At 37.4% G+C, this 26,597-nt stretch overlaps 1 protein-coding gene across 3 annotated transcripts; it reads left to right on the top strand.

Moving 5' to 3' along the window:
• The first annotated feature begins 2,141 nt into the window (after window positions 1–2,141).
• Window positions 2,142–26,188, top strand: ARGLU1 (arginine and glutamate rich 1). 3 transcript variants are annotated; one of them, XR_001817319.2, is made up of 4 exons: window positions 2,142–2,747; window positions 10,362–12,455; window positions 12,883–12,966; window positions 25,353–26,188. XR_001817319.2 is itself a non-coding variant. In XM_017501621.2 (4 exons), exons 1-4 carry the CDS (start codon window positions 2,401–2,403, stop codon window positions 25,515–25,517), a joined length of 822 nt encoding a protein of 273 aa, XP_017357110.1. In that variant the 5' UTR covers window positions 2,144–2,400; the 3' UTR covers window positions 25,518–26,188. The 3 variants fall into 3 exon arrangements, 1 of the variants encoding a protein (XP_017357110.1); XM_017501621.2 differs by having other exon boundaries at window positions 2,144–2,747; window positions 10,362–10,587; XR_001817318.2 differs by having other exon boundaries at window positions 10,362–12,966.
• Window positions 26,189–26,597: the final 409 nt, after the last annotated feature.

The following is a 26,597-nucleotide window of genomic DNA, read 5'->3' as shown; positions in this document are numbered from 1 at the left end:
TAGATTCAGTGTCTGGTGAGGCCTCACTCTTTGTTTCATAGATGACTCCTTCTTTCTTTATCTTCATGTGGTAAAGAAGGGGTGAACAAGCTTCCTTTGGCCTTTTTTATAAGTTCACTGCTATGGCTTAAATGTATATGTCTCTCTAAAATTCTTAGGTTGTAGCCTAATATCTACTGTAATGACATTAAAAGTTGAAGCCATTTGGTAAGTGATTAAGAAATGAGGCTCCACACTCTTGAATGAGATTAGTATTCTTACAGAAGACGTTGACAGGAGTGTCCTAGTCGCCCCCACTTTTTTATTTTTGTTTTGCCCTTTTGCCTTCCATCCCTTCCCTCATGAGAGGGCACAGTGTTTGTTGCCTTCTGTGGACCCAGCAAAAAGGCACTGTCCTGGAAGCAGAGAGCAAGCCCTTATCAGACACTGAATCTGCTGGTACCTTTATTTTGGACTTCCTAGCCTTTAGAACTCTGAGAAATAGTGTCTATTATTTATAAATCACTCAGTCTAAAGTATTCTATTATAGCAGTGGGAATGGATTGAGATAGGCACTAATTTCAGTGATGAGGTTAGAGCCCTCATAACATAATCAATGTCCCAAAGCCCCAACTTTTAATACTATTGCACTGGTGATTAGGTTTCAATATATTAATTTGAGAGGACACAAATTTTCAGACCCTAGAAGTGCCATTAAAAGAGCTCAGAGAGCTAGCTCGCCCCTTCTATCATGTGAGGACACAGTGAGTAGGTGCCTTCTGTGAGTCATCTGTGAATCTCTGGGTCTTCACCGGAGATCAGATCAGCTGGCACCTGGATCTTGGATTTCCAACCTTAAGAACTGTGATAAATAAATTTGTTGTTTATAAGCTGCCTAGTTTATGGTATTTTGTTATAGCAGTCCACACAGACTGAATACACTGTTCTTCTTTGTTTCCAGGTTTTCTTGATTATTCATTACGTGATCTTCCACATAAAACTTTAAATTATTTAATTAGTTTTAAGACACCTATCACCAAGAGAATTTGGGACTCTCATGAGAATTGCACTAATTTTGTAATTTGAGTTGGGAAGAATTGGCAATATTTTTGATACTAACTACTCATCTAAGAATACAGCATGTTTTACATTTACTAGGGCCTTATTACTGCCTTTTCAGTAAAGGTTTATCATAAAGATTGTGTAACTTGTTAAAGTTTATTCCTAAATGTTTTATGGTTTCTGTTGCCATTGTGGAGAAAATGTTATTTCATTTTTAATAGGTTTTTGCTTATTCAAAGGAACAATTTTAATTTTTCTATTTAGTTAAGCTTTATTATTTATTTATTATTTTAAAATTATTTTAAAATTGAGGCACCAAGATTTTCAAGGGTTCCTGTCATCTGCAAATATTAATGTTGCCTTTTCCTTTTGGGGCGTAACAGTGATACACAGTTTGTTGTACCACATAGGGATGAGGCTTTTGTCCATAGTGTTGAGAAGAGCTTGCTAGTTATGTGTAAGGGCTTTGCACAATATGACGTAGGTGCACGTTCCTGCCCTGTCACCTACTAGTTGTGTGACCCTTATTTAATCTCTGTGGACCTCAGGGTCCTCATCTCTGAAACGGGGTTGATAGTAGTACTTATTTCAGAATTGAAAGAATTAAACACTTGTTAACACATTAAAGCATTTAGAACGCACATTAAGCCCTATAGTAAGCATTAGATTCCATTCATCAAAACCTGCTGCATACCTGAGCTCCTTCAAGTCTCATAAGCACTTCAGAAACTGTGCTATCTCCATTTTATGAATGAGGAAACTAAGCTTAAGGCAGCAAGTGATCAGCGCAGGGTCACTTGTATATACATTTTAGGGCTGCCCCACAAGACCAGCTCCTAGAAAATAATGCAATCGATCAACTTCTGCGAAGCGGGACTTACTTAAATCACACTAAAAGGTGTTTAATTCGTTCAACATGGCGTTGGCATTTTACCAGGAAGGGAAAAAAAAGTACACTGAGGCAAAAGTCAGCGTCTCCCATTTATTGCATCTCAGGCTTCCGCCAAAACTGACGGAAAAAAACGAGTGCGCTCGGAAGCGCCCGCCTGCATTCGGCAAAAATCGTCAGGGGGCGGGGCCCACGCTTCGGCACGTTCCGCGCAGGGTATTGTGGGAAGGGCGGCCGGTGCAGCCGTAGCTGCCATCTTAGGGTCGCCTTGCGCTGCGGGTTTCTCGTTGGAGGCGGCCTTCGTAGCGACTGTAGACGTCGGGAAAGGGCACAAAGTCCGCTGTCCAACAGCTTTCCTTCCTCTGGCCTCGGTGGGACCTCCAGCCCGCGTCCGAAGGCGGAGGCGAGGGGAACCGGCCGCGTGAGGGGCCTGAGGCCAGCGGTGGTTAGTCAGAGCGTCGCCCGGAAGGATGGGCCGGTCTCGGAGCCGGAGCTCGTCCCGCTCCAAGCACACCAAAAGCAGCAAGCACAACAAGAAGCGCAGCCGGTCCCGGTCGCGATCCCGGGACAAGGAGCGCGTACGGAAGCGCTCCAAATCTCGGGAAAGTAAACGGAACCGGCGGCGGGAGTCGCGGTCCCGCTCGCGCTCCACCAACACGGCCGTGTCCCGGCGCGAGCGGGACCGGGAGCGCGCCTCGTCCCCGCCCGACCGCATCGACATCTTCGGGCGCACGGTGAGCAAGCGCAGCAGCCTGGATGAGAAGCAGAAGCGAGAGGAGGAGGAGAAGAAAGCGGAGTTCGAGCGGCAGCGAAAAATGTGAGTGTCCGCGGTGGGAGGGGCCGGGGCGGCGCGGCGCGGGCGGGGAGAATGGCGGGGACGGTGCGGGGCTGGGGACGGGCCGCGGGAAGGGGCCAGGGAGGTGGCGGGGCGGGGAGGCTTGGCGTTTGGAAAGCCTGGGGCGGGACAGACGCAGGAGTTGTGCGGAGTCTGGGCAGAAATTTGAGGTTTGGGGCAGAAAGGGCTTAAATGGGAGAACGCGATTTTGGCGCGAGAGAGGAGTGGTGTCCCGGAAGTAGGGGTGGAGTTGAGAGTGAAGTCCGAAAGCTGCGTCGGCGGGGGAGGCCAGGAGCGAGCTGGCCTGCAGATGTTGAGGGTGGGGAGCGTTTCCAGGTCGACTTGAGAAGGAGACAGAAGGAAAGAGAAGGGAATTCACCTTGAGATGCGAATCACAGCTGGCCAGAAGCATTCTGTTGAGGCTCAAATTTGGTACAGGGTAGAAGTACTGTCGGGAATCATACGCTTTAGGTGGTCTGCCAGGAAATTGCCTTCTCACTTCAGTGTGTTCCTGTTAAGTTGTCGGAGCTGCTTTTTTTTTCCCCTCGAGCCTACACCCTCACTCCTTTCTTGAGATGTGAAAAAAAGGGGGGGGGAGGCAGAGACCTTAAGTGTACAGTGCGATGAGTTTTTTGATCCTTGAATTCACCTGTGTAATCACCATCCCAAAGCCTACTCTTTTTTTTTTAAACTTTATCTTCCTCTAGCAAACACGTGTAGTTTTGTTGTTTCCCTTAAATTGTACTACTTCAGAAGACACTTGAATACATGTTTTTATTTTGGCGTTGCTCACATGAAGAGTTTTTATTTAATGAAAACTAGAGTTACAATGTGTTTCTGAAAAAGTCAGCTTTCATGTAGGCTATGAAAATAGAAGTGGATAATCCCAAACTAAAGGAACATTTGGGTTTTAAAATGTAGGGATTTGTTGTATGTTTTGCTTTAAGATCCTCATACTTTGGTGCTGAGTATTCAGTTCCCAAAAACTACATTGAAAAATAGATTTGAACAGTCGTACTAACTCCTTATTTAACCAGCCATTCTTGGTCAGTTCTTCAGTGAATATTTAGAAGTGCTCATGAGGCAGGAACGTTACTGAATTTATGATTTTCTTGAGGCGAGTTTATGTGTACTGAATTGTCTGGGAGTTTTGTAGTTTTCTGTAGTTGGAATTGTGTTAGGTAAGTTTTCCAGCACACACACAGTTTGTTTCTAAAACCAAAGTTACCAAAAGGTAGGACTGGAGCACTAATAATACAGAGGAAGCTGTACCTGGAGCTGTTTTGCTTCCAACATTCCTTTAAAATACCTGCAGCACTCATTTTTTCTGTACTTAGGACTGTCAGTGGCATATATGAAAACACAAAGTAATTGTTTCACATTAAACCTTGATTTTATAAAATCCAACTTTTGGGTCTGGAACAAGGTCCTTATCTGTAAAGCTCTTAGATATCAATAGATGAACGTATGAATAAGACATTGCTGTGATAATTTCTTCATGTGAAAACAAAGGAGACCTTCAAAGAGTAATGACTTGCCTTTTACTAGAATGCTAAGATTGGTAGGAAATATGAGAAGAAACTTGGTATGCAAAGAATAAATAGAAGCATTTAGCAAGTTTCACATGGACAGCAGAGAAGAAATTCAGGAATTAAATAATGGGAAATAAAGGAGCTATATATAGGGTTCTCTGGTTTGAGAGAAGACACAAACTGCCAATAGTATTTAGGAGGGAGAAGGGGCCAGGGCTAGCAGCCACCTGTACACTAAATTCCTGGGTGCCATGCAGTAGGCATTACTTGGTATATTCTGATGCCTTGGAAACAATGCAAAAGAAACAGTGGAAAGACTTAAGTGTTGGAGCTTTGGGAATGGAAGGAAATAGTTTTCAGTCTTTGTATCCTGTTGGTTAGTTTATTCATTTGGCTAATGTTTATTGAGCGTTTAGTAAGTGCCAGGCACTGTGCTAGGTGCTGTTAATATAAAGATGATTGGCCTTTCTCCAAGATCTTGATCTAGCTCAAAGACAAATCATTAAATAGGAGTGACAGTAATATAAACTATATGAACTGTCTTGTGTGGGTGTCCTAAAAAATGAGTGGAGGATATAAGAATGTGACAGTGTCAGGCAAGGTGTAGGACATAAGTGGATCATAGAGCCTCCTCCCCCAACTCCTGTCAAAATAAAGGAAATGGGGGTGGGGGAGGAATGGTCTTAAAGTGGAATAATCAGGTGACTGTTGACTTAGAACACAAAGTTCTGTAAATACTTAAGTCATAGAATGACTGGAGAGGTAAATAGAGGCTGAGAATCATGTTAGGGTTGTTGTATATCAATTAAAGAGCGTGGATTTCATCCTAGAAACAGGAAGGATTTTAAGCAGGTAAATGACATGGTGCCTTTTTTGTTTTAATTGTTGTATGGGATGGAAACTAAAGAGGTGGGTACAGAAGTTTACACAGGAGTAGTGAGGTTGGTTGTTGAAAAGGACAAGAGGGACAAATTTAAGAAACATTTAGGGTATGTTAAATGAAATGTAGGACTTCAGGAAAGCTTACAATGTGGCTATGCAACTTATCTACCAGATGTTTCAGTGGTAACAACCAAGTGGCAGGTACTGGTTAAAATGTCAGAAACTATGAATAGTGGATAAGGGAGAGGGAAAGGGGATAAGAGAATTTCAGGGTGCCTCCACTGTGAGGACTAGTTTTGGATATACAGGACTGAGTTTATCCAGAGTTAATAATGTGAGACTGAAGCCTAGCTAAGAGGGGCTTCACTGAATGTCAGTGAAACCTTGAGAGTATATGGAATGACCCAGGGAGAGTGTGGAGAGAGAAGAGTGACTGAAAGAACCTTATGAAATGTCTGTATTTGAAGTTGGGAAGAGGGAGAAAAACCCATGGTAGAAGCAGAAGAATATGATAAGAATGCATAGTGTCAAGTGCACTTGCAAGAAGTCTAGTTAGGTGGAAAAAGACAATAAAATAACCATTGGGTTTAACTAATTAGGAATTATTTGGTAAGATTGGAAACCTTATTGGTTTACCACTTAAAATTCTGAGGTGTTGAATAAATCACCTACCTCTGACCTTGTTTTTTAATCTGTGAAATGGAGTTTATCTGTCTTGCTTATTGTGAAAATTGAAGATAATGTATTTAAAGTATCTGGACGATAGGTGGCATATAATGGACCTCAATACTTAAAATATGGAGCCAGACTGAGCCTTGTGAACTAAGACACGATCTTAAGAGTGGTAATCTTAATTCTTAAAAGGTAGGCCTTTACATTTTTGAACACTGTTGCCCTCAATTTTGAATAGGCAGTTCACATGGTTCAAAATTCAGTTCAAAAGATCTCCCTCTCATCTCCGTGTCCCAGCCGTTCGCCGTGTTCTTCTCACCCCTCCCCTACACCAGTAGCACCATTTTCTTAACTGCTCTTTTGAGATGTCTGCATGCATGTTGTATTAACTGTTGAAAAAATAGCTGATAGTGACTTGCAGCAAATCAGGAAAATGTCAGTGGCATAGTAACTTAACTCTAGCCTGTGATATCCTTAGTTAGAATATCCTCAGTGTTCAACTACATGACAGATTAACAGCCTTCTAGATTAGAGTATCTACACTGAACTGGGATCTATACGAGTGATTCTTAGAAATAGAATATGAGGACAGCTCACTGTGAGAGCAAAGAAGAGCTTTTAGGAACAAATTGAGTATATGGGACCGCATATTTTTGGAGATTAAGGCTCTGACAGAACATTATAAGGCCTAGCTGATGTTACGAATATGTATGTATTTATGTATTTATTATTTTTTGTAGAGACAGAGTCTCACTGTGTTTCCCAGGCTGATCTTGAACTGACCTCAAGTAATCCTTCTACCTCAGCCTTTCAAAGTGCTGGGATTACAGGTGTGAGCCACCATACCCAGCCTATACTTTTTTTTAAAATTCTTCTTCTTCTTTTGTTGTTATTATTATTTTGGTGGTTAATTCTATGCACTTGTCTTTGCTTCTCTCATTTGTCCTGCAGAAACTAGTGTAGGGTGGTATATAAGTGCTTGCTTGAGATCATTAGCTTTGATATTTACCTAGGTTCAGAGAAACAGCTCAGCAACATCCAGTGTGCTTGAGTCCAGAAACTTAAGCTCCTTGTTTTTAGTTTCCTCAGTAAAAATGAGGTACATACCCACTGCATAGAAATAATTATGTGATTTAAATGATGACATGATATGTAAAGCTTTTGGCTCAATATTATTTGTTACCTACACTACACAAGTAAATACTGTTTGCTAATAATTATTATGCGATTCCTAGAAGTAAGCCCTTTGTATTGAGTTCCCACATTTTAAAGATGTTTTTAACTAATGGTGTCAGTCACTCTGTATGGAGTAATACTCTGTTAAGTGCTGGAGTGCTGGAGTCTTGCTGTTTTGTTTTTAATAGTTTCCATTTTAAAGTTATTGTGAGTAGTGTTTTTAAAATACCTGAGAGCATGAAGAAAATGGGACCTAGTATTAATGGACCATTTCCACTTAAAACCTTGAAGATCTTGTTTTAACGCTTTTCATCAGTATCACGTATTATTGGCAGGGGAATGGATATTCATCAGAGGAGCATGAGGAAAAGATTAGAGAAAAGAGCATCATGAGGGTGACAACTACTATAGCAAGGGTTTTAAGGAGTGAATAGACTGTTAGATATTAGATGACATCTATTTTGCAAGACACTAATGACCCACTCAAGAACATTCCAGTGCCTTTTATGAGAGTAGGTGTAATAGTGGTTTTATCATTGATTATGATGATGAATTTGCCATTAGTAAAGATGAATACATGCTTAATTCGGTTGTATATGTGCTCATTGGTTTGCTGAATTAAGTGTTTGGTCAGGGGATAAAATTGAGCTTTCCTTCAGCACTGGTTCTAAAATGTGATTTAAAATTTTTCTGATTACTGAAGTAGCATTTTTAGTTTTACCAAGAAAAACAGCAAAAATTATATTCTTGCTAACACTTGTAGGCAGTTTTGCTCTGGTACCCTGAAGCCTGCCTGTTGAATGGATGAGATGCCTTGCAGTTCCTCCAGGAACAAAGGGAGATAAGCAGCCTTGTGTGAAACCACACTAGGTCATTTTTCATTCTCCAGTGTTTCATTTGCGCATGGGACTTTCCACTTGCCCACCCTTTGGGCTATAAAGTCACTGAGATGTAGTTAGAGTTGACTCCTTAACAACAGAGCAACCCACAGCCTGCCTGTATTGCTTGTTATCTGGGCCCTCTGATTTGGTGTAATCAATGGCAATAGAAGCAGGGAGCTGACACCATTCTGATTTGACTTTTGCTGTAAGTAAATTTATTTGGCTCATTTTCTCCTTACTGACCAAATCTGTGAATGAGGCACTGTAGCCATTGTGCTTTTGCCTAGGGATGGGCTTAGCTGTCAGAAAAATAACCCTGAGTATCAGGTCTTTTTTCCTAAGTTAAGATGGCAACTTTCTACTCCTAGGGCCTTCTTTCTACTTTGTGTGGAGTTTTAATTGGAACTGTGTTACATTATCTTTTTTTTTTTAATAGTACTATAATCCACTTAGCATTGCTAATTAAAAGTCACATTGTACAGTACTGGTTTTGAAATTTTAAATATTAAGTTTCTTCTTAGGTTTTTCTACATTTACTAATTTCAGAAGAACCAACTAGCAAGAGTGAGTATATATATACATTTTAAACTATTATGAAAAATTTACATATACACAAAGGTAGATGATGATGATGATTTTTATCATCATTCTTGTATACCCATTATCCAGATTCAATATTAGTCAGCCTTGTTTCATTTATTAGTTCTCTTTCCCTTTGGATGAAGTAGAGAAACAACATTTTATATTGAAATGTAGTTTAATTTCTGTTGAAATTGTTGTCTGATTTCCTTTTATGTGTTCTTGGTGATTTGATTTTTTATTTTTGTAGTGGGAAGGATATCTGCTTTCATACTGAGCTGCTGTAGATAAAGCCTTATTGAAACCACTCTTGTACTGTATTTAATTGGAAGTTAAGGAAAAGGGGCATAGTAAGTCTTAGGCTTTCATATCTTTTTTAAAACTTAGTTTTGGGAGGGGAAAGGGAAGTATTTAAGAAACAAACAACAGATTCCTGAGAATGAGTATTGCAAACATCTAGGCCCTTAAAGGAAAATACACTTTCTCAAGTACCTACTGTCTCCTTGACAGAAGAGTGTAGAAACTGAAATGCATCAAACTGTTTAAGACACATTGATGTTAGTGTGTTATCACTGTGAATAAGTAACAGGAATTTGAGAACCCTTGGGTGAGAATTGAATCATCCCCAAGAATAGAGTTGAGTTGAAGTGGACTGGGGTGTTAAAAGGTTACTTAGAAGCTGTAAAGTCTTTACTAAACATATAAATTAAATGACTCTCATATGTATGTCAAATGAGTCATCAAAAGATAAAGCTTGCAGATTTTATTTAATTTTCAGGGTTGTGAGAAAGTTGGAACATGAGTTGGCTTCTTAAGATTTAGATATACTGGAAGAGCCTCAGACTTTATTCATTCTGCACAAATTATTGTCTCAGAGTGCTATTTAGTAGAAGTAATATGAACAATAAATGCAATATAGAACTTTCTAGTAGTCATGTTAGAAACCAGTGAAATTAATTTTAGTATATAGTTTATGCAAAATATCATTTTTAACACACCAAAACAGGAGATCATCACTTATATTCTTTTTCTTCATACTAATTTTCAATTAGTGGCTATCTCTGAACATCATTGGTATAAAATGTGCAGGATTTCCACAGTGGTGCCTTGATAAATGTCAGTAATTTCAGTACAAAATTTTATTTTGAGTAAATTGGTTTATAATATCAAAATGGGATTGGAGTAATTAAAACTGTAGTAGCATGCTTTGTTGAACTTTTTCTGGTAATAAAAATATTCTTTTACCCACTTTCCCATTTCTAGAGGAGGTTTTAATTGAAAATTAACAAAAGGAAGAAAAAACAGTGAGGAACTATGAAGCTCTTACATCATTTCAAAACTTAAGTTGGTCATATTTTCAGTAAAAACTCTGCACTTATTGCTCCAGCAGTCTGAATCTCTTCGATCCGTTTATTCTCTTTTTGCTTAGTGGGAAATGAATTTAGCCAGTCTCAGTTGCCTGCTACATAATTTCTCCTTACTTCTCGTTAGCTCAGCCCCAGACCAAAAGAAAATGAACAAATCCATATATTTTGACAGCGTGTCCTCTGATTATAAAGTCAATAACAGAAGTAGATTTTCTGTTTCAGATTAATCATTTCTAAATTAGAACTTATGAATTAGGCTCTTTGTATATACCTGCCTTCCTGTATTCAGAATATGATAAAGGAGAAAAAGATTTTATATTCATTTGAATTTCTGTATCAGTTAACATCTTGGTATCTGCCATTTCCTTAAATGTGACATGAAAATGAATTCTAAAAATCACTGAATAATATCAGGCTCAATGGCTTGATAGACTTAAAACTAGTTTTGTTTAAACAGAGAGTTTTAAAAATAAACGTCTAACTCATTTTTTCCTCTTTGTTTGCTAGACGACAGCAGGAAATAGAAGAAAAACTCATCGAGGAAGAAACAGCACGAAGAGTGGAAGAATTGGTGGCAAAAAGGGTGGAGGAAGAACTGGAGAAAAGGAAGGATGAAATTGAACGAGAAGTTCTCCGAAGGGTGGAGGAAGCCAAGCGCATCATGGAAAAGCAGTTGCTCGAAGAACTCGAGCGACAGAGACAAGCTGAGCTTGCAGCACAAAAAGCTAGAGAGGTAACGCTCGGTCGTTTGGAAAGTAGAGACAGTCCATGGCAAAACTTTCAGTGTTGGGTTCTGCCTCCTGCTCAGTTCAGAAAGAGATGGAATACAGACTATCTAATTCCTTTCTCGTCTAAACTTAACATTGCTGCGAAAGTTAATTTTTTAGCCTATTCAGAAGTGCTGACTGATAACTTAAAAGTTGGAAGCTTTTATAAAACATATTCAAGGATACTTTTTGATTTAATGGAACTGGCTGTCTATTTGAGAAGTGTTTGAAACTTTTGCCATGGCTGCAGGACTTACATTCTTTCTTGGGAGGACGGTGGGGAGACAGGGAGTGGTAAAGGGAAAAGGTTAAAAATCCACCTGTGGATGTATATTCTTCTATTCTGTCACTCTGTTACCTAGACTGTGAGAGGCTTTTGCCTTCAGTCAGATTAAAAAGAGCAGGGCCTAACATTGAGTGATAGCACCTGCTTTGATAAATAGGTTTTCTCACTCTTCTTTTTTTCCTTCTTTTATCCCTCACTCCCTCCCCTAAATCCTGCTTCAGCACAATGGACTAATTCTAGCATTCTGATCATAAGGCCCTCCATTTTCCTAATGTGTTTCAAGGAATCTTTTGAGGAAAAATATCCAGATTATTCATCCACTTTTTTTAGTATCTACTAACAACTCCTTTTTTTCTCTAGAGAGTTATGAAGGAACAGGTTGTCCTTGTCTGGAGTCAAGCTAAACACATGATTTGTTTTATCAGCAGCTGGAGCAGAAGTTGAAAATGTCTTTCTGTGAGACAGTAATTTGCTACTGAAGCTTTATAGCTTGTTTGCACTGATTACTCCAGGATCCAAAAACTTGGTGAAAGTCACTGAAACACTCAAGGCAAATTACTTTACACCCCTGAGTGTCTATCACCATGGTTTGCATAATGAATATGAATTCCATTGGTGTGTGACATAGGAAATCCTGTAGTTGTATTTTCTTGAACTGAAATATTTGACTCAAAATAATGATGACTCATGGTCATTTTTCATCTTTGCATTATGGACAATTGACATACTAAATCTCTTTGCTTTCTGATAAGCTTAGCTTTTAAAACGCATTTTCCTTTGTCCTGTCTTTAACTAGATATACATGCTTATATTTATAGCGGGTTTCACGGACTATAAAAATGAATGTATGAAATTTTTATTTATAACAGTGCTTTTAACGAAGATTTTTTGGAGTAATGGTGCTGTCTTGTAGCGAGTTATTAATCATAGTAAGATTTTTTTCTCTTCATTTGCTTTTTTGTTTCATATTAACAATTTTTTTTTTACACGGACACAACCCTCTGACAGTCTTTCCAAATATTAAAATCATTTGAATATGTATGCTGTGATCTGAACACTGCCCAAACCATCAAGCAGTCTTCATACAGTTTGCATTATAAAATCTCATTAAATTCTCCAAGAAAAAATAAGTTGAAGAATTTTATTTCCTGACCATGCATCCCCTGGATTTCTGAGTTTCAGTTCAGATTGTAGATGACAATATAAGCTGCCTTCCGAAATTGTCAACATCTGAATGTTAAGTCCATTTTCCCCATGGAAGAAGCCCGTAGTTCCATGAAGTATGGATTACCATTTGTATTTTTCACTAACAGTAAATGTATTTTTCTTATTAATTGTTTGCCTTAGGAATGATGAATTACATTTTTTGTTCCTTCTTACCATAAACATCTGCATTCCTCAGCTCAGCCTTCCTTGTATGTTGTTTCTTTATAAATGGTTGAGCTGCTGATGCAGGTATTGCCAAGCTAACAGTACAAATCATTTTAAAGAGGAAGCTGGCGCGTATGGCAGCCGAGGAGCACACTCTGCAGGACACTGGACAAGACAGTAAATATTCAACTTTTAATGCTGATTAAAGGAGTATAGGTAAAGAATACGTAGGTATACATAATTGGTGAGACAAATATTCACTTTATTTATATTTTATATATTATTTTTTTAATTTGGTAAATACTATCCAGTTTTGTAGTTGTCCTTGTTGATTTGTGTGATATTAAAGTATTAGTAATAATTGCCAGGAAACTATCATTAGGGAGGGTTTAGTTGGTTGCTGTTTGGACTGGGAGGGATGATTTAAATTTAGTGCTAGAAACCAATTTTAGTGGCTGCACAGTTTATCATTTATCAGACAGAAGGTAGCTATAAAGCTACCCCGTAAGTCATATCAAAAAAGTTCAGAGGAAGATTAGTAAATATTTATCAGTAAAAATAAACATTTTGTTTTTCTAACATCTTAACATATCCTCCCCTTTAGGAGGAAGAACGTGCAAAACGTGAGGAACTAGAGCGAATACTGGAAGAGAATAACCGAAAAATTGCAGAAGCACAAGCCAAACTGGTAAGTATAAAGCGTATATGAAGAGTGTTTTGTATTTTGCTTTATTTTTTTCAGATTTTGTGGGTTGATTTTTGCGCTCTGTAATTTGACTTATTTTGAGGCGATTCTCTGGACTAACTTTAAAGGCTTTTTGAGGCAACGTTAGGAATAATTGAGTAGATTTTTACTTCCAGTCTGGACAGAAATCCAAAATTTGCAGTGATTTTAAAAAACAGGTTTTCTGGGGAAATTGTTTTGTTCTCTATCCCCAGTTTTTTCTTTCCTAACCTCATTCACATTTCTCCTATGCCAAAAAAACTAATAGAAACAACAACAAAAGCTTGAAGGTGTATTTAAATCATATTCGTTGGCTTGTTACCAGGAGTGGATAGTACATTTTGATAGTGAGTGCACCAGAATAATTTCCTATCCCTACTTTGTAATCTGTCAAGAAATACAACAGAGTGTTTGGTAATACATAATATAGAAAGTTGGGGAAAAAGCAAGTTGTAAGCTCCAATTACATGGTATAAAGAAATTTTGTGGTTATAAATGCACAGAAAAACATCTGAGAGGGTCTAATTAGTTAACAGTGGACCCCATTGAGAGTGGTGGTGAAGGGGTACCATAAATAATAGGAATGTAAAAAGTTAATGTGGGACAGTCGTTTCTAGAGTATCATCTTCTGAAAGATAGTGCACTCCAGGTAACAGATAATGCTAGAAATATTCCAGATAACTTAGTGAGCATGGCACAATGGATTCTTGGTAAATATCACCTGGTGTTTGTGGAGACCATAATGAAATCTATTGGAAAGCTCTAATCTGCTTTTCCAAAGAAAATCTTAAAATTTGCTAAGGTGGCAAAAGCAATAGGAATGTGAAATGGATGAATCATTATAAGTTATATTACTACATGCTTATGAATAAGTATCTGATAATTTTTTTTGTTTTGTTAGTGATTTTATGTAAGGAGAGAATCTCAGTGCAGATAGGAAAAAGAGGAAAAGTATGAATCTGAATTTGAGATTAGAAGGTTGAGCTTCGAAGGGTAAATACACTCTTTTTTGTGAGGCATGGATGTTTCAGAAGAGAGGAAAAAAGTATGACAGTTAAATCATTGAAGCAAAATTACTGACCAGATAGAACTATACCTCCTTTTAGGACATGTTAAAGAGATAGTTCTGGTGGCTTCAGTTTGTGGGTGGCCTGGAAGCTTAGTGTGCCTTGCCAAGATCTTGAACCCTTCTGACCCTGTGGTAGCTAGGGATGGCTTGACCTTCTTACATTATCCTTAAAGTCTTCGATTTGCCCCCATGAAAATAAAAGTAAGACTTTCGGTGTGTGATTACTGGAAAAAATATTGGTAATCATAATCTGATACTTCTCAAATGGTAGTAAATGGCCAGTTTTTATTTTTTAATCCCAGTTTGTTTCAGATTTCTACTTTTGCAAAATACAGTTAAGACTTATTATTGATCTGTCCTGATTGGGGATTGATTAGTTTGTAGATCGTAAGTGGTCTATGGGCCATGCTTAACATTAGCATTCTTCTATATCACACAGATTTAGATTTGATCAGAGTGACAACTTTTTGTTTTGTTTGTTTTTGAGACAGAGTTTCACTCTTGTTGCCCAGGTTGGAGTGCAGTGGTGCGATCTCAGCTCATTGCAACCTCCGCCTCCTGGATTCAGCGATTCTCCTCCCTCAGCCTCTCTAGTAGCTAAGATTATACGTGCCTCCCACCATGCCTGGCTAATTTTTCTATTTTAGTAGAGACGGGTTTTACCATGTGGGTCAGGCTGGTCTTGAACTACTGACTTCATGTGTTCCACCCATCTCGGCCTCCTGAAGTGCTGGGTATGTGCCACCGCTCCCTGCCCAGAGTGACTATTCTGATGGCATGTCTTTGATAAACTTAAGTAAAAACATAATCTGAGGGAAAAAGAGGCTTGGATTTGAAAAAGTTGAGTAAGAATTTGAACATACTTAACACATCTGCTTACAGTGTTCGATAGAGTTGGAAGCATAAGAAATTGATGCTACTGGAGAAAAGTGTTTATGTGGTTCTATTGGTAGTCCTATGCTGACAGGGAAAGTAGGATATTAGTTGTGTCGGAGGAGACAAAAAATGTGTAAAGATGGCAAGGTACATACACATTGAGGCCCACTTGCACTTTTATTGCCTTTTTCCCTCCCCTTCCTCTCAATTTTGAGCTCTATTCTTTAATCTCTATGTATGTTTATTGGGAAGTATTATATAAAATATATTCAAAGTCCTATTAAAGTATTGCTTGTAATGTGGGCAGGTCATTGTTTTTGATACCATTTAAAGCAAGAAGAATGGGAAGGATTCTGGTCTCTAGAAAATGATCAATGAGGAAATATGATCAAAGGTGTAACTGTTTTCTAAAATCTATGTTGAGAAAAGCAACTTGATGAAAAAATTAGACAAGCCATTAAATGCTTTTAAATAATTTAACATATTTTGGAAATGAGAACAACTCCAAAAAGGTTACTAATACTATGGAAGTATTTGGTAAGTGGTATAGGTAATGAGAGATAATGACATAATTGCTCTGGGTGGCCTGGGTAACCTTCCTCGAAGGGGTAGTCCCTTGAACTGGGCCCTGATGGATAGTTGGAAATTGAATTAGGAGGCGGACAAGAGTGTGAGGAAATGAAACACGGCAAAGGCCTTTGGGGAAGTAGAATAAAACAAAGGCAAGGGCATGAGATATTGGGAAAAGTAGTTAAGTAGTAGTTATCCAACCTTACATGTGGTAAGAAGTTTGTGTGGAAAGAGGATTTCAGAAAAGACACGTTAATAATTAAAATGCCCTGAAAGTGGTGAGGGAGATTTCTTAAACATTTTAACTGTGAAAAAATAATACAATGATCCTACAGATTAGTAAAGAAGACTAATTTCTTAATTGAAAATGAGATTTATACACAAGTAGGATGAGAAGCAGCTACAATACATTTCTGAAAATTATCTCAAATTCATTCGAGAGGCAAATTTCCCCTTCTTGTCTTTTTCCATAACAGAACTCCCCCAAAGCCATTGTTTTCCCACAGTGATACAAAGAGACCTCTTTACATGATAATCATGGGAGTTTAAACGGGTATAACAGTTTCAGAAAATAACAGTAAATCAGTAAATATAAAAAACTTTAATTTTGCATCTAAGAATTTGTCTCATGAAATAGAATCATATGCAAATGAATTTACATACAAAGATATACTAAGATTATTTAAAATAGAAGTGTCCATGTTGTTGGATTTATTATTATTATACAGTGGATTTTTCTGTGGCCAAAAAATATTTGCTAATTCAGGGGAATACAAAATAGGAGGTAGCTAAATACAAAATTTATATATCCAATGTGATCCTGTTATTTGGGGAAACGTACTTGCACATCTTAAGAGACAGAAAAATAACCCAAATGCTAAAAATAGTTATCTCTAATTGGTAGGCTTATGTGTAACTTTATACTTTTCTTCAGTTTCTCCATGTTCTGCAAGTAATGTATATCATTTTTATGATCACATAATAGTAAAGAAATAAAATTTAAGCCATACTTTTGACTTTTAAGTAGGCTTTTGTGACAGAAGTTCACAGATTGAACCCTGTAATAACTAATAAGGAATGTGTTAGCCTGGCCACATGAGCTCACCCATATATGAAAATTATTAAGTGCTGTAGTCCGTGGGTAGTTAGTTTTTTTTTTTTTTTTTCCTCAGTTCCACATTGTGTACCAAGATATTTCATTTATCAGCAGAGACAAAAAACATCCCAACCAACAAACATACTTTATTTACAAAGATAAAGCATCCAAGTATGACTTGTCATGGCTTTTTGGCAGATTGTTCCTTGTTCTTGAGTTAGTGTTGGCAACATATAACTATCTTCAGGTATTCGAAGGGCTGTTAATACAATGGAAAATTTTAATCTTACTTTGTTAAAAATAGTGCTTAAAATTTTTTGAAGTCTTCTTCATCGTGTTTTTATGATGTGCCTGGGAAGATCTCAGATACTGTTCTGAAAGGTATATGAATTTTACTTTTTTCGAGAGGGAAGCAGACTTAAAAATTGGGAATAGATTTTGCTGTAGAATAAAATACTCTTCCAGAAGGTTGTGTCAGCAGGATGAACAAACCTTCAGTCGATTCCCTTGTCAAGATGGTAAAATATAAACAATGCAAATTATAAGTAACATTGGTCAAAGGAAGAACAAATTACTTTTGATGAGAGACGGGGGTGTTCTTTGGGGTTTTAAAGCATATACAAGTTATCAATTTCTAGATTTACAGATCTCTTTACTAATGAAATAATATCTTTGTCACCCCCTGCCAAATTCATCATGGTAAATACCACTCTGTGTCTCACCAGTTTGAAAGAGGAAAAAAATAATGCCTTGTTTGAAAGTTGCTTATGTATCACATATGTAAGTTTAAAATAAACCAGAGCTTGCTTTACAATAGAGAGATGGCTCTAGGAGTTCTTAGAAAAATGTAAGCAGGGATTTATTTTAAATAAGTTTGTATGTTAGGCTGAAAAATGCCTTCTGTCCTCCCTCCATATAAAATAATCTATATTCCAATGCCTAGAGTTTGAATGTACCCATATATGACAAGCAGGGCAGGGCTTTTGTAGATGCGATTAAGTATCTTTTTTTTTGGAGTCGGGGTTTCGCTCTTGTTACCCAAGCTGGAGTGCAATGGCACGGTCTCGGCTCACCGCAACCTCCGCCTCCTGGGTTCAAGCAATTCTCCTGCCTCAGCCTCCTGAGTAGCTGAGATTACAGGCACGCGCCACCATGCCCAGCTAATTTTTTATATTTTTAGTAGAGACGGGGTTTCACCATGTTGACCAGGATGGTCTCGATCTCTTGACCTCGTGATCCACCTGCCTCCGCCTCCCAAAGTGCTGGGATTACAGGCGTGAGCCACCACACCCGGCCGCGATTAAGTATCTTGCAGTGGGGAGTTTATTTTGGATGACCTGGTGGGCCCTAAATGCCATCGCATGTGTTCTTACGAGAGAAGCAGAGGGAAATTTTAGCATATTGCACAGACAGGAGAAGAAAGCTAAGTAAAGACAGAAGAGAAAGATTTGAAAATGTTGGCTTTAAAGACTGAAGTGATGTAGGCTGAAGCCAAGGAATCCTGGCAGCCACCAGAAGCTGTAAGAGACAAGGAACAGACTCCCCCTAAAGACTCTAAAAGGAGCGAAGATACCCTGCTGATACCTTGCTTTCAACCCAGGGATACTGATTTCAGACTTCTGTCCTCCAGAATAAATTTATTTTGAGCTATTTAGTTTGTAGTAATATGTTACCTGGAAATGTAGAAGTGGTTTTGGAATTGGACAGTAGGGTAGAGGGTAGAGTTTTCAATTTTGAGTTACATGATAGAAGATGCATACATTGCCATTAAGGCTGTTGGCAGAAATATGTATTTTAAAGGTGCTTCTGGTTAGGGCTTAGAAGAAAATTAGGAACATATTGTAAACTGGAGGAAAGAGATGCTTTTTATATAATAATAGAAAGCTTGGCTGAATTGGGTCCTAAAGTTGTATGTAAGACAGAACTTAAAACTTTCTCATATTTTGCTGAGAAGAATTCTGAATAAGTTTCGAAGGTGTAGTCTGGTTTCTTTCTGTTGATAGTAAAGTGGCAAGAAGAGCTAAATTGAAGAATGAACTGATAAGTATAACAAGAACCACCAGCACTTGATGTTGGGAAAACCTCAGACCATTCAGATGGTAAAAGATGTTCCCTGTTAGAAAAGCTAGTTCTGGAAAGAAGGCCAAGGGTGTTCCTAGACAATCTTTTGTTAGTGTTGAAGAGACTGTGCATGTAACTCATAGGTTCCTATACTATCTCAGTAAAACCCAGAAATAGATGGGATTATCCAGGAAAGATCTGTGGAGAGCTATGTTTAATGATGTGACATGTAGGGGACTTCCGAGGTTTCTTAGAATGTTGAATCAGCAGAAACTGCCAACTAGGAATGAAAAAGGTAGATGACATGATGAAGGAAGGTGTCCAGACTCCTAACAGAATCCACGCACATAGGAAAAGATGATGTGAAGACAAACACAGAGATTTGAGCATATTGACCTTGTAGTGTAGGGTCCACACACCAAGAAACCTTGGCAGTCACCAGAAGCTGGAAGAGGCGAGGAGTGGATTCTCCCCTAGAACCTCTGGAGGAAGTGTATCCCTACCAACAGTTTGATTTTTGTTCCAGTGATACTGAAAAATTTCATCCACCTGTGGTAATTAGTTACAGTGGCCACAGGAAATTACATTGTTGGAAAAAGAACCAGGGTATCTTATAGTAGAGTGAGCATTTATGTAAGTTGAAATGGCACAGTACTTAGGAAAAATAAGGCACCAAATGTTAATGTCAATGTTTTAATTTGAAGTGAAGATTTCAGTAAGTCAGGTAAGGATTTTCAGAGAGTGACAGGTTTGTTCCTGATTGTTAAGATTAAAAGTTGGTTTAAGACCTTATGTTAATGTATTTCGGACAGTAAGTTAAACAATAAATTCCTGAACACTAGTGAGTGTATTGGCTTTGTGAAGGATGGGTTTGTAGGACATAAACTGGAAACACGAAGCCACTGAAGGCCAGTCAAAAGATGGAGCCTTGTATCACCAAAGTAGCAGTTCTTAGAAACTGTAAGGGAAAACTGATAGACTTGTTGAGTGAAGGGGTATGGAAAAGCCAGAGTGGTGTGGGATGAGTGAGGGGGAGTTTGTTGTAGGAACCGGAAAAGATCCTCCTGATGTAATCTTTCCTAATACACTCATGCCAGGTATCCTCAAGCATTTAAGGACAACTTAGCGCACAGAATAGAGTGAATGACCAAGACAGAAGAACTGGGGGAAAGAGAGAATGTAGGATACAGAAGATTAAAAGAGCCACATCTAGATAATACCATTTTTGTGAAATTTTAGAGCAGAAAGTATAAAGAAAATCCCGAAGGCATCAGATTTTCCTAGGCAAAATGATAGAGCAGTCTCTCCAGAGCTCTCAGTCAGTGTGCTTTTTGTACATAATACTGCATACAAGCTCAACCTCAGTCTCTTCCTCCTTTTGAAACAGTTGTCTTCACTTCAGGTAACTGAAATCCAAGGAAATGTTATCTAAGGTTGAAGTTTCAAAAATGATTTAACGTTATAAAGGTCACAAGAGGGGAGTTAAGAAGTAGGTGGTGGTATGAATTTAGATGGTAGCTAATGGTATTCCACAATGATGTTTTGGCATATTAGATACCCTAAGGAGGTAAGTGTCAGAATAAATATGTTGTCACAGGGATGAAGGGGATCCTTGTGTTTTACACTTCTGTTATTTAACATTGGCATGTGGAATACCTTAGAAAAATTTACTGACATAGTTTACCAAGTGTCAGAACTAATCATATCAAATATTTTTTTATTCCTTGGTTATCTAAAGTGGCATATACATTATAAAAGTTATGGAAGGGAAGATGAAGGAATTAAAATTAAAAATGGCAGAGCGGATAAGGCTCTCTTGGAAGGTTTAAAATGTAGAAAGCCACATTTCTGAATAGTGGCATAGTTTCTGATTGTGCTGTATTTCTTCTATTTCTATAATCACTCGATAAGAAATGTTTCTATGTTTGGATTTTTAAATTTTTATTGTTATATATATTTAAATAGAATATTTAATATAGGTTTTTATATTTATATAAAATATAAATATAAATATTTTATATTTTATATTAGGTTTTAGTATCTCTGCTAAAGGGATTGTTGCTAAGGGATTACCTTGATTAAATTTATAGACAGTTTAAGGAGGAGAATGCTTAGAAAAGTAATCTTTATAAAATCAGTAAATTCTCTGGTTAAAGAAGGTAGGGTAGAGATTACTGGGAGGGGTAAGTAGGCCTTTTAAGTATAATGGGACATTTTATTTTTGTGTATTTCTTCTTACCAATCACTCTTTAGCTTGGGCTATAAGGTTGAAAGCACCTTTGTGAGATTGAACCAGGGTTATGGGCTTAATGGCTAGGAGGATCTGCCCCAGTGTAATGGTTCTGGTGTTGTGGTTGTTAAGTTTTCCCGTTGGCCTCCAAGCTGTCCACCACATAATACTTGTTAGTGAGCTTAGTATTTCTCATCTGTATAAATACGTATATGCATCCCCAAACCCCCCAATCCAAATACTGCTTTCTTCTGCATAAATGTGAAACAAGCAGGGACAGGAGCAGTGGTTATATTCTATGACAAGTAAAGTTATCAGGAAAGAAAAAGTTACTGCAGAGAGGGTAGGGTTTAAGAAAATGCCTATCAAGTAAGGTATACAATCATACCACACTTACAGATGGTGGATGAACAGGAAACCAACTTTCATCACTTGAGAGACACTATATTAAATGAGATGACTGTTGGTGTTTGAATAGTTTTATTTCATCAAAGTGTAATTGAGTAAGTAGTTTAAAGCCATAGTAGAACAAAATACCAGTATTTGTATATAAAGACAGGATATTCACGTTCCCATTTTTAAATCATTGCATTAAATACTTCTAGTAGGCACTGTATGCTTAAACTGGGGATTAACCTTGTTGAGCTGTAGTCCCAGAGAAAAATCAACCCTTCTGTACATGCATACACAAAACTGTATTTGTAGACCTAAATGAAGAAACTTGATTCTTTACCCAATCTAAAGTACAGAATTAGTATTTTCTCTGAAGGAAGTTGCTTTACTTGTTTTTAATTAGGTAAAATGGTCACATGGTTCAAATTTTGTGTTTTTTTGGGAAGAGAAACAGTGAAGTCCCTTTACCCTTCTTCTCGCATCCCCAGTCCCCACACCAACACCATCTCCAAAAGGTGTATTCAGTTACGGGTTTTTTAAATCTTTTCAGAATGTCTGTAAATGCATATTCTGGTAGATACAAATGTGTTAATATTTTAATTCTTCCTTTATTGCACAAAAGTAGCATGTATATATGGAACTTTCTTTTTATTCACTTAACAGTGTAACTTGGAGATTTTTTCCTTTGCAGAACATAGGGGCCTCCTTTTTTCCTCTTTCTTGTTTGTTTCTAGCAGCTGTACAATATTCTGCTTTATATAGCTTCCATAATTTATTAGTGAATCCATATTGGTGTACGTTTGGGGTTTTTTCCATTTCTTTTTTTTTTTCTTTCTATAAACTTTCGTAATAATGTAACCTTGTAAATTTATTAATTTTGCATGGGTGTTCAAGTATATAATAAGGTGAATTCCAGAAAATGTACTTGCTGGCATAAAGTATTATGAAGATACAATTTTGATGGTGTCAAAATGCTCTTTATATGATAGCATATGTGTGTTAGTCCATTTTTTTGCTGCTGTGACAGATATTGGGTAATTTATAAAAATTATTTGGCTCAGGGTTGTAGAAGCTGGGAAGCCTAAGAACATGGCATAGGCATCTAGCGAGGTCTTCACATGGTGGAAGACATCCTTTGGCGAGCAAGCTAGACAGAGAGGGCCCTAGAGGGAGAGAAATCGTGGCCGGACTAACCTTTTTATCAGGAGCCCATCCGCACAGTAACCAACCCACTCCCCACCTGGGTGATAATAGAATTAATCCATTCATGAGGATGAACACCTCATGGCCTCATCACTGCTTAAATGCCCCACATTTTAATACTGTTACAATGCCAATTAAATTTCTAATAATGAACTTTGGGGGACATGTTGAAACCACAGCAATGTGCTGTCACACATTTGAATTTCTTTCTTAGAGGGTAAAAAAATGGTATCTTTGTAATTTTAATTAGATTTCTCTTACGGATTAAGGTTGTGATGTTCTACTTTATGTCCTTTTCCCCCTCACCTTCCAGAGTTCTAGTATGCTTTCCTAGGGTTGAGCTAGAACCTTAGAAGAAAGTGAGTCTGGGTGTTTATATTGATAAAATGTTTCTTAGGCACATGCACACATGCAAAGAACCTCTACTACATCTTGATTCAGTTGCACACACTAAGCTCTTAACCCTAAATGTGTGATTTATTTTAAAAAATGTGATTTCTTAAAACTGGATAAAGTGATTGGCATATGAATTCACTAATGACAACTGGAAGCAGGTAATTCTTTTTGTTGTACTTATCAGTGAAAGTCTAAGGAAGAGAGTGGCTATTTGAAATGGATTCTGATATACAAGTAGGATTTTCATAGGAGGAAAGAATGGCATGAGCAAAAGAAGGGGAGCCAGATAGAAGACTAGTAGGACCACAGCTGAAGCCAGGTTACAGAAAATGTTAAGTCTTAGGGAAACATGCCAATTTAGGAAGTTAAGCTATATGCCATGGATAGTAGGTATCATTGGAAATTTGAGGACAAGAAAGAGTGAGCAATGGTCAAGAAAGGTGAGTCTGGCAGTGTCGTGTAGGATGGATTGAAGGACACACTGGAAATGGGCACCATTTTAGATGTACCAAAGATAACGTGGCCCTAAATGGTATGCTGACAAAAGAAAGTAAACTCTAGGTAAAGAATGTAAAACAAGAATTAACGTGACTGAATAAGGAAGAGATGAAACACAGCAATAGAATTTGAGTGGCAGAAGGGAAAGTGTAAAAGGCAGATTTATTTTAGGGAGAAAGTGGAAGAATTTTAAATCTTGAACATGTTAAATTTTGAAGCAAGTCCTAGGTCTCCCAGGTGGGTGTGTCCAGTAGCCAGGTATTATAAATGTAGCATAGGAAAATGGTTTTAGAGAGGTGTATTTTAAGATACATTTTAGCTCTCTGTTGCATTTTCCACCTTGCTTACCTTGCCAGATTCTCTCACTGTTTGTAATTCTCATCTTTGTTATCTCCGACCTTACTTGACTGACTTTGATTTGCTCCAACACCTTTTAGTCTTCACCACATTGCTGTCTACACCTCTTTTTGTTCTTCCCTTTTTGCTACTTAAGATAAAATGTAAACGTTTTGTGTTGCATACCAGAGGCCTGTTACCTTTTCCATTTTCGTCTGTCATAAAGCGTATAATCTAGTCACATTGCACTTTATTTTTTTAAAAAATTCTCAATGGAGACAAAAGAAGTGATTGTGTGGAAAATCATAGTGAACAGAAGAATTTATTTGAATAAAGAAAAAGTCACTTATTTTGATAGTTTTTGACCATCCAGAAGATAATTTTAGTAGAATAATGGAGATGGAAGCAATGACCTAAAATTTGACTTTGAGTGGGAATAGGTAGGCAGTTCAAAGGATGCAGTGAGTGTTTTAGCATCACTGTCAGATAAGAGAGGAAAAAGGATAAATCATGATAATTGATACTAAAAATTCAAGGGTTAGAACAGGCTTTCTCAACTTTGGCAGTGATTAGGCCATCTTTGTTGTGGGTGCTGTCTTCTGCATTGTAGGATGTGTAGCATTGTCCCATCTCCTACCCACTAGATGCAAGGAGTCATCCCCAGTTGCAGCAGCCAGAATCATCTCCGTGCACTGCTTAATGTCCCCTTGGGGAGAAGGTTAAAATTGTGCTTGGTTGAGAATTGAAGATGTGTGTATGATATCTCTAGGAAGCATGAGAAGGGCCTTACTTTGGTAAAGGGGGAAATCTTCTGTAGAAGAATGCAGGAAAGAAGTTGCTTGACATGGAAGGAATTGAAGGCACTGCAGGAGTGGAATCAATTATACCAGTGTCTCTTTGAAATTAGGTAGCACTTTATAGTTAGCCAGGTTCAGAAGGTTTTTCTAATTGTTTTCTTCAGGTAATTGGGTCTATAGTGTTTCTTGGTTGTCTACTGATACTATAATATAGTCCCTTTTTTTCAGCATGATTTGACCACACAAAAGCCCAAATGGAGATTTTTTTTTCCTTGTGTGGGGTTTTTTTTTTGTAAGTCCTTCTAACTATAAATATAGTAATTGGTAGATAACCTACTCTTTCAATAAATCCATGCCTTGGTTTATAATTGATAATCTGTTAATCTGATACATTGAAGTTAGAGATAAAAATAGGTACAGAACAAAATCTGTTGTGATCTCAACATGTGATTTGTAAAAATTAATTTCCATTTCCAAAATGTATAAGCGCTTTTCTATAATTTGTTCATTTTTTATTAAAAATGAAAGGTAGGAATTGTAAATACAATTAATAAAGGGTTCTCTTTTAATTTTCTCAATTCTTTTTTGTCTACCACTTAAACTATGTGACCTTAGTCAAATTTTATGACACATGTCATTGTAAGTTGTCACTTGATAACCAAAATAACGAGAAGGCATGGAATTCATAGAAAGTCCTTGTTCTTACCCCCTTTTTTTGCATTAAACACTTTTTTTGTAGATACATAAGAAGATAGGCCTGTTCTGGAGGTACACATGATAATTTTTAATACATTCATATCATTAATTTTTACCTTTACCTTTCAGGCTGAAGAACAGTTGAGAATTGTTGAAGAACAAAGAAAGATTCATGAGGAAAGGATGAAACTAGAACAAGAACGACAACGTCAACAAAAAGAAGAACAAAAAATTATCCTGGGCAAGGGGAAGTCCAGGCCAAAACTGTCCTTCTCATTAAAAACCCAGGATTAAATTGCAAACTCTGAACTTTTTACAAAGAAAAATGGAAAAACTTTGTATGGTAGCTTCATGTTGAAGTGGTTTTTTTGGTTTTGTTTTTGTTTTTTTTTAATTTGTAAAATCCGGAAAGTTAGCTTGTTCTAATAGGGGCTATGCTCTGCAATTCCCTTTTATTATTATTTTTTCTTCCACTAAGTCAAATCCTTATCAGATCATTGTTGTCTTCTAAAGAGTGATATATTTTTCACCTGTTTGGATTCTATATTGGTGGTCTGAGGAAGAGCAGATCACTTTGTAAAACTATGGATGGTCTGATAAGGCTTTTACTGACCCCACTGACTTCAGAGTTATACTCTGTTTGCTACATCATAATGCTGGTTTTTCTGACTTTTTGTTTTTTTATATATTTATAAAAAAAGAAAAAGTTGGTAATTGCATTGGGAAATTCCCAGGGTATTACTGGACCTATGTGGTGTATTGTTAAACCAGTGTCCTTGTGATACTGTTGCTCTTGATGTTCCTGATACAGGTAAGGAAACAGTTGGTCAACTCTGATACAAAATATATATACAGTTCAGTATTGTCTCTGTTCAGTTTGTTTTTATTTCATTGACAAAATCAAACCAGCATTCCCCATTGTGTAAATAAATGATTTTGCTGAATAAAGTAAAGTCTTAAATTCATATGTTGAAGCAATTCTTTTTAAAGTTATGTTAAGTCTTAAAGAGGGTGGTTCACTTTTTGATGGTCAACGATTTAGAAGTCTTAGAACTTATATTTCCTCTTGTTTATAATTTTAACATAGGGTTTATATGTACATTAAATATACTTGTGAATTAGTATTTAATGGCTATTTTTACAAATATCAACTTTATGCTAATAGATGAAATGGCATCAGTGTGACCTTTAAGAAAGACTAACAACACCCAGAAGATTTAAATTCTCAAACCTGTGCCTCTGTTTTAGGATATAAGTATTATCACCATGAATTATACTTAATAAAGACTAGAAAAATGCTTTTAAATTATGGAATCTTAGATCATTTTCAGAGTGGGCCATCAGAAATGACTTAGCTTTGTATTGTCAAAGGCT

This window comes from Cebus imitator, unplaced genomic scaffold (assembly GCF_001604975.1).
Source record: "Cebus imitator isolate Cc_AM_T3 unplaced genomic scaffold, Cebus_imitator-1.0 Scaffold14, whole genome shotgun sequence".
NCBI lineage: Eukaryota > Metazoa > Chordata > Mammalia > Primates > Cebidae > Cebus > Cebus imitator.
The sequence above is the reverse complement of the archived record's forward strand: the minus strand, read 5'-3'. Positions and strand labels throughout refer to the sequence as shown.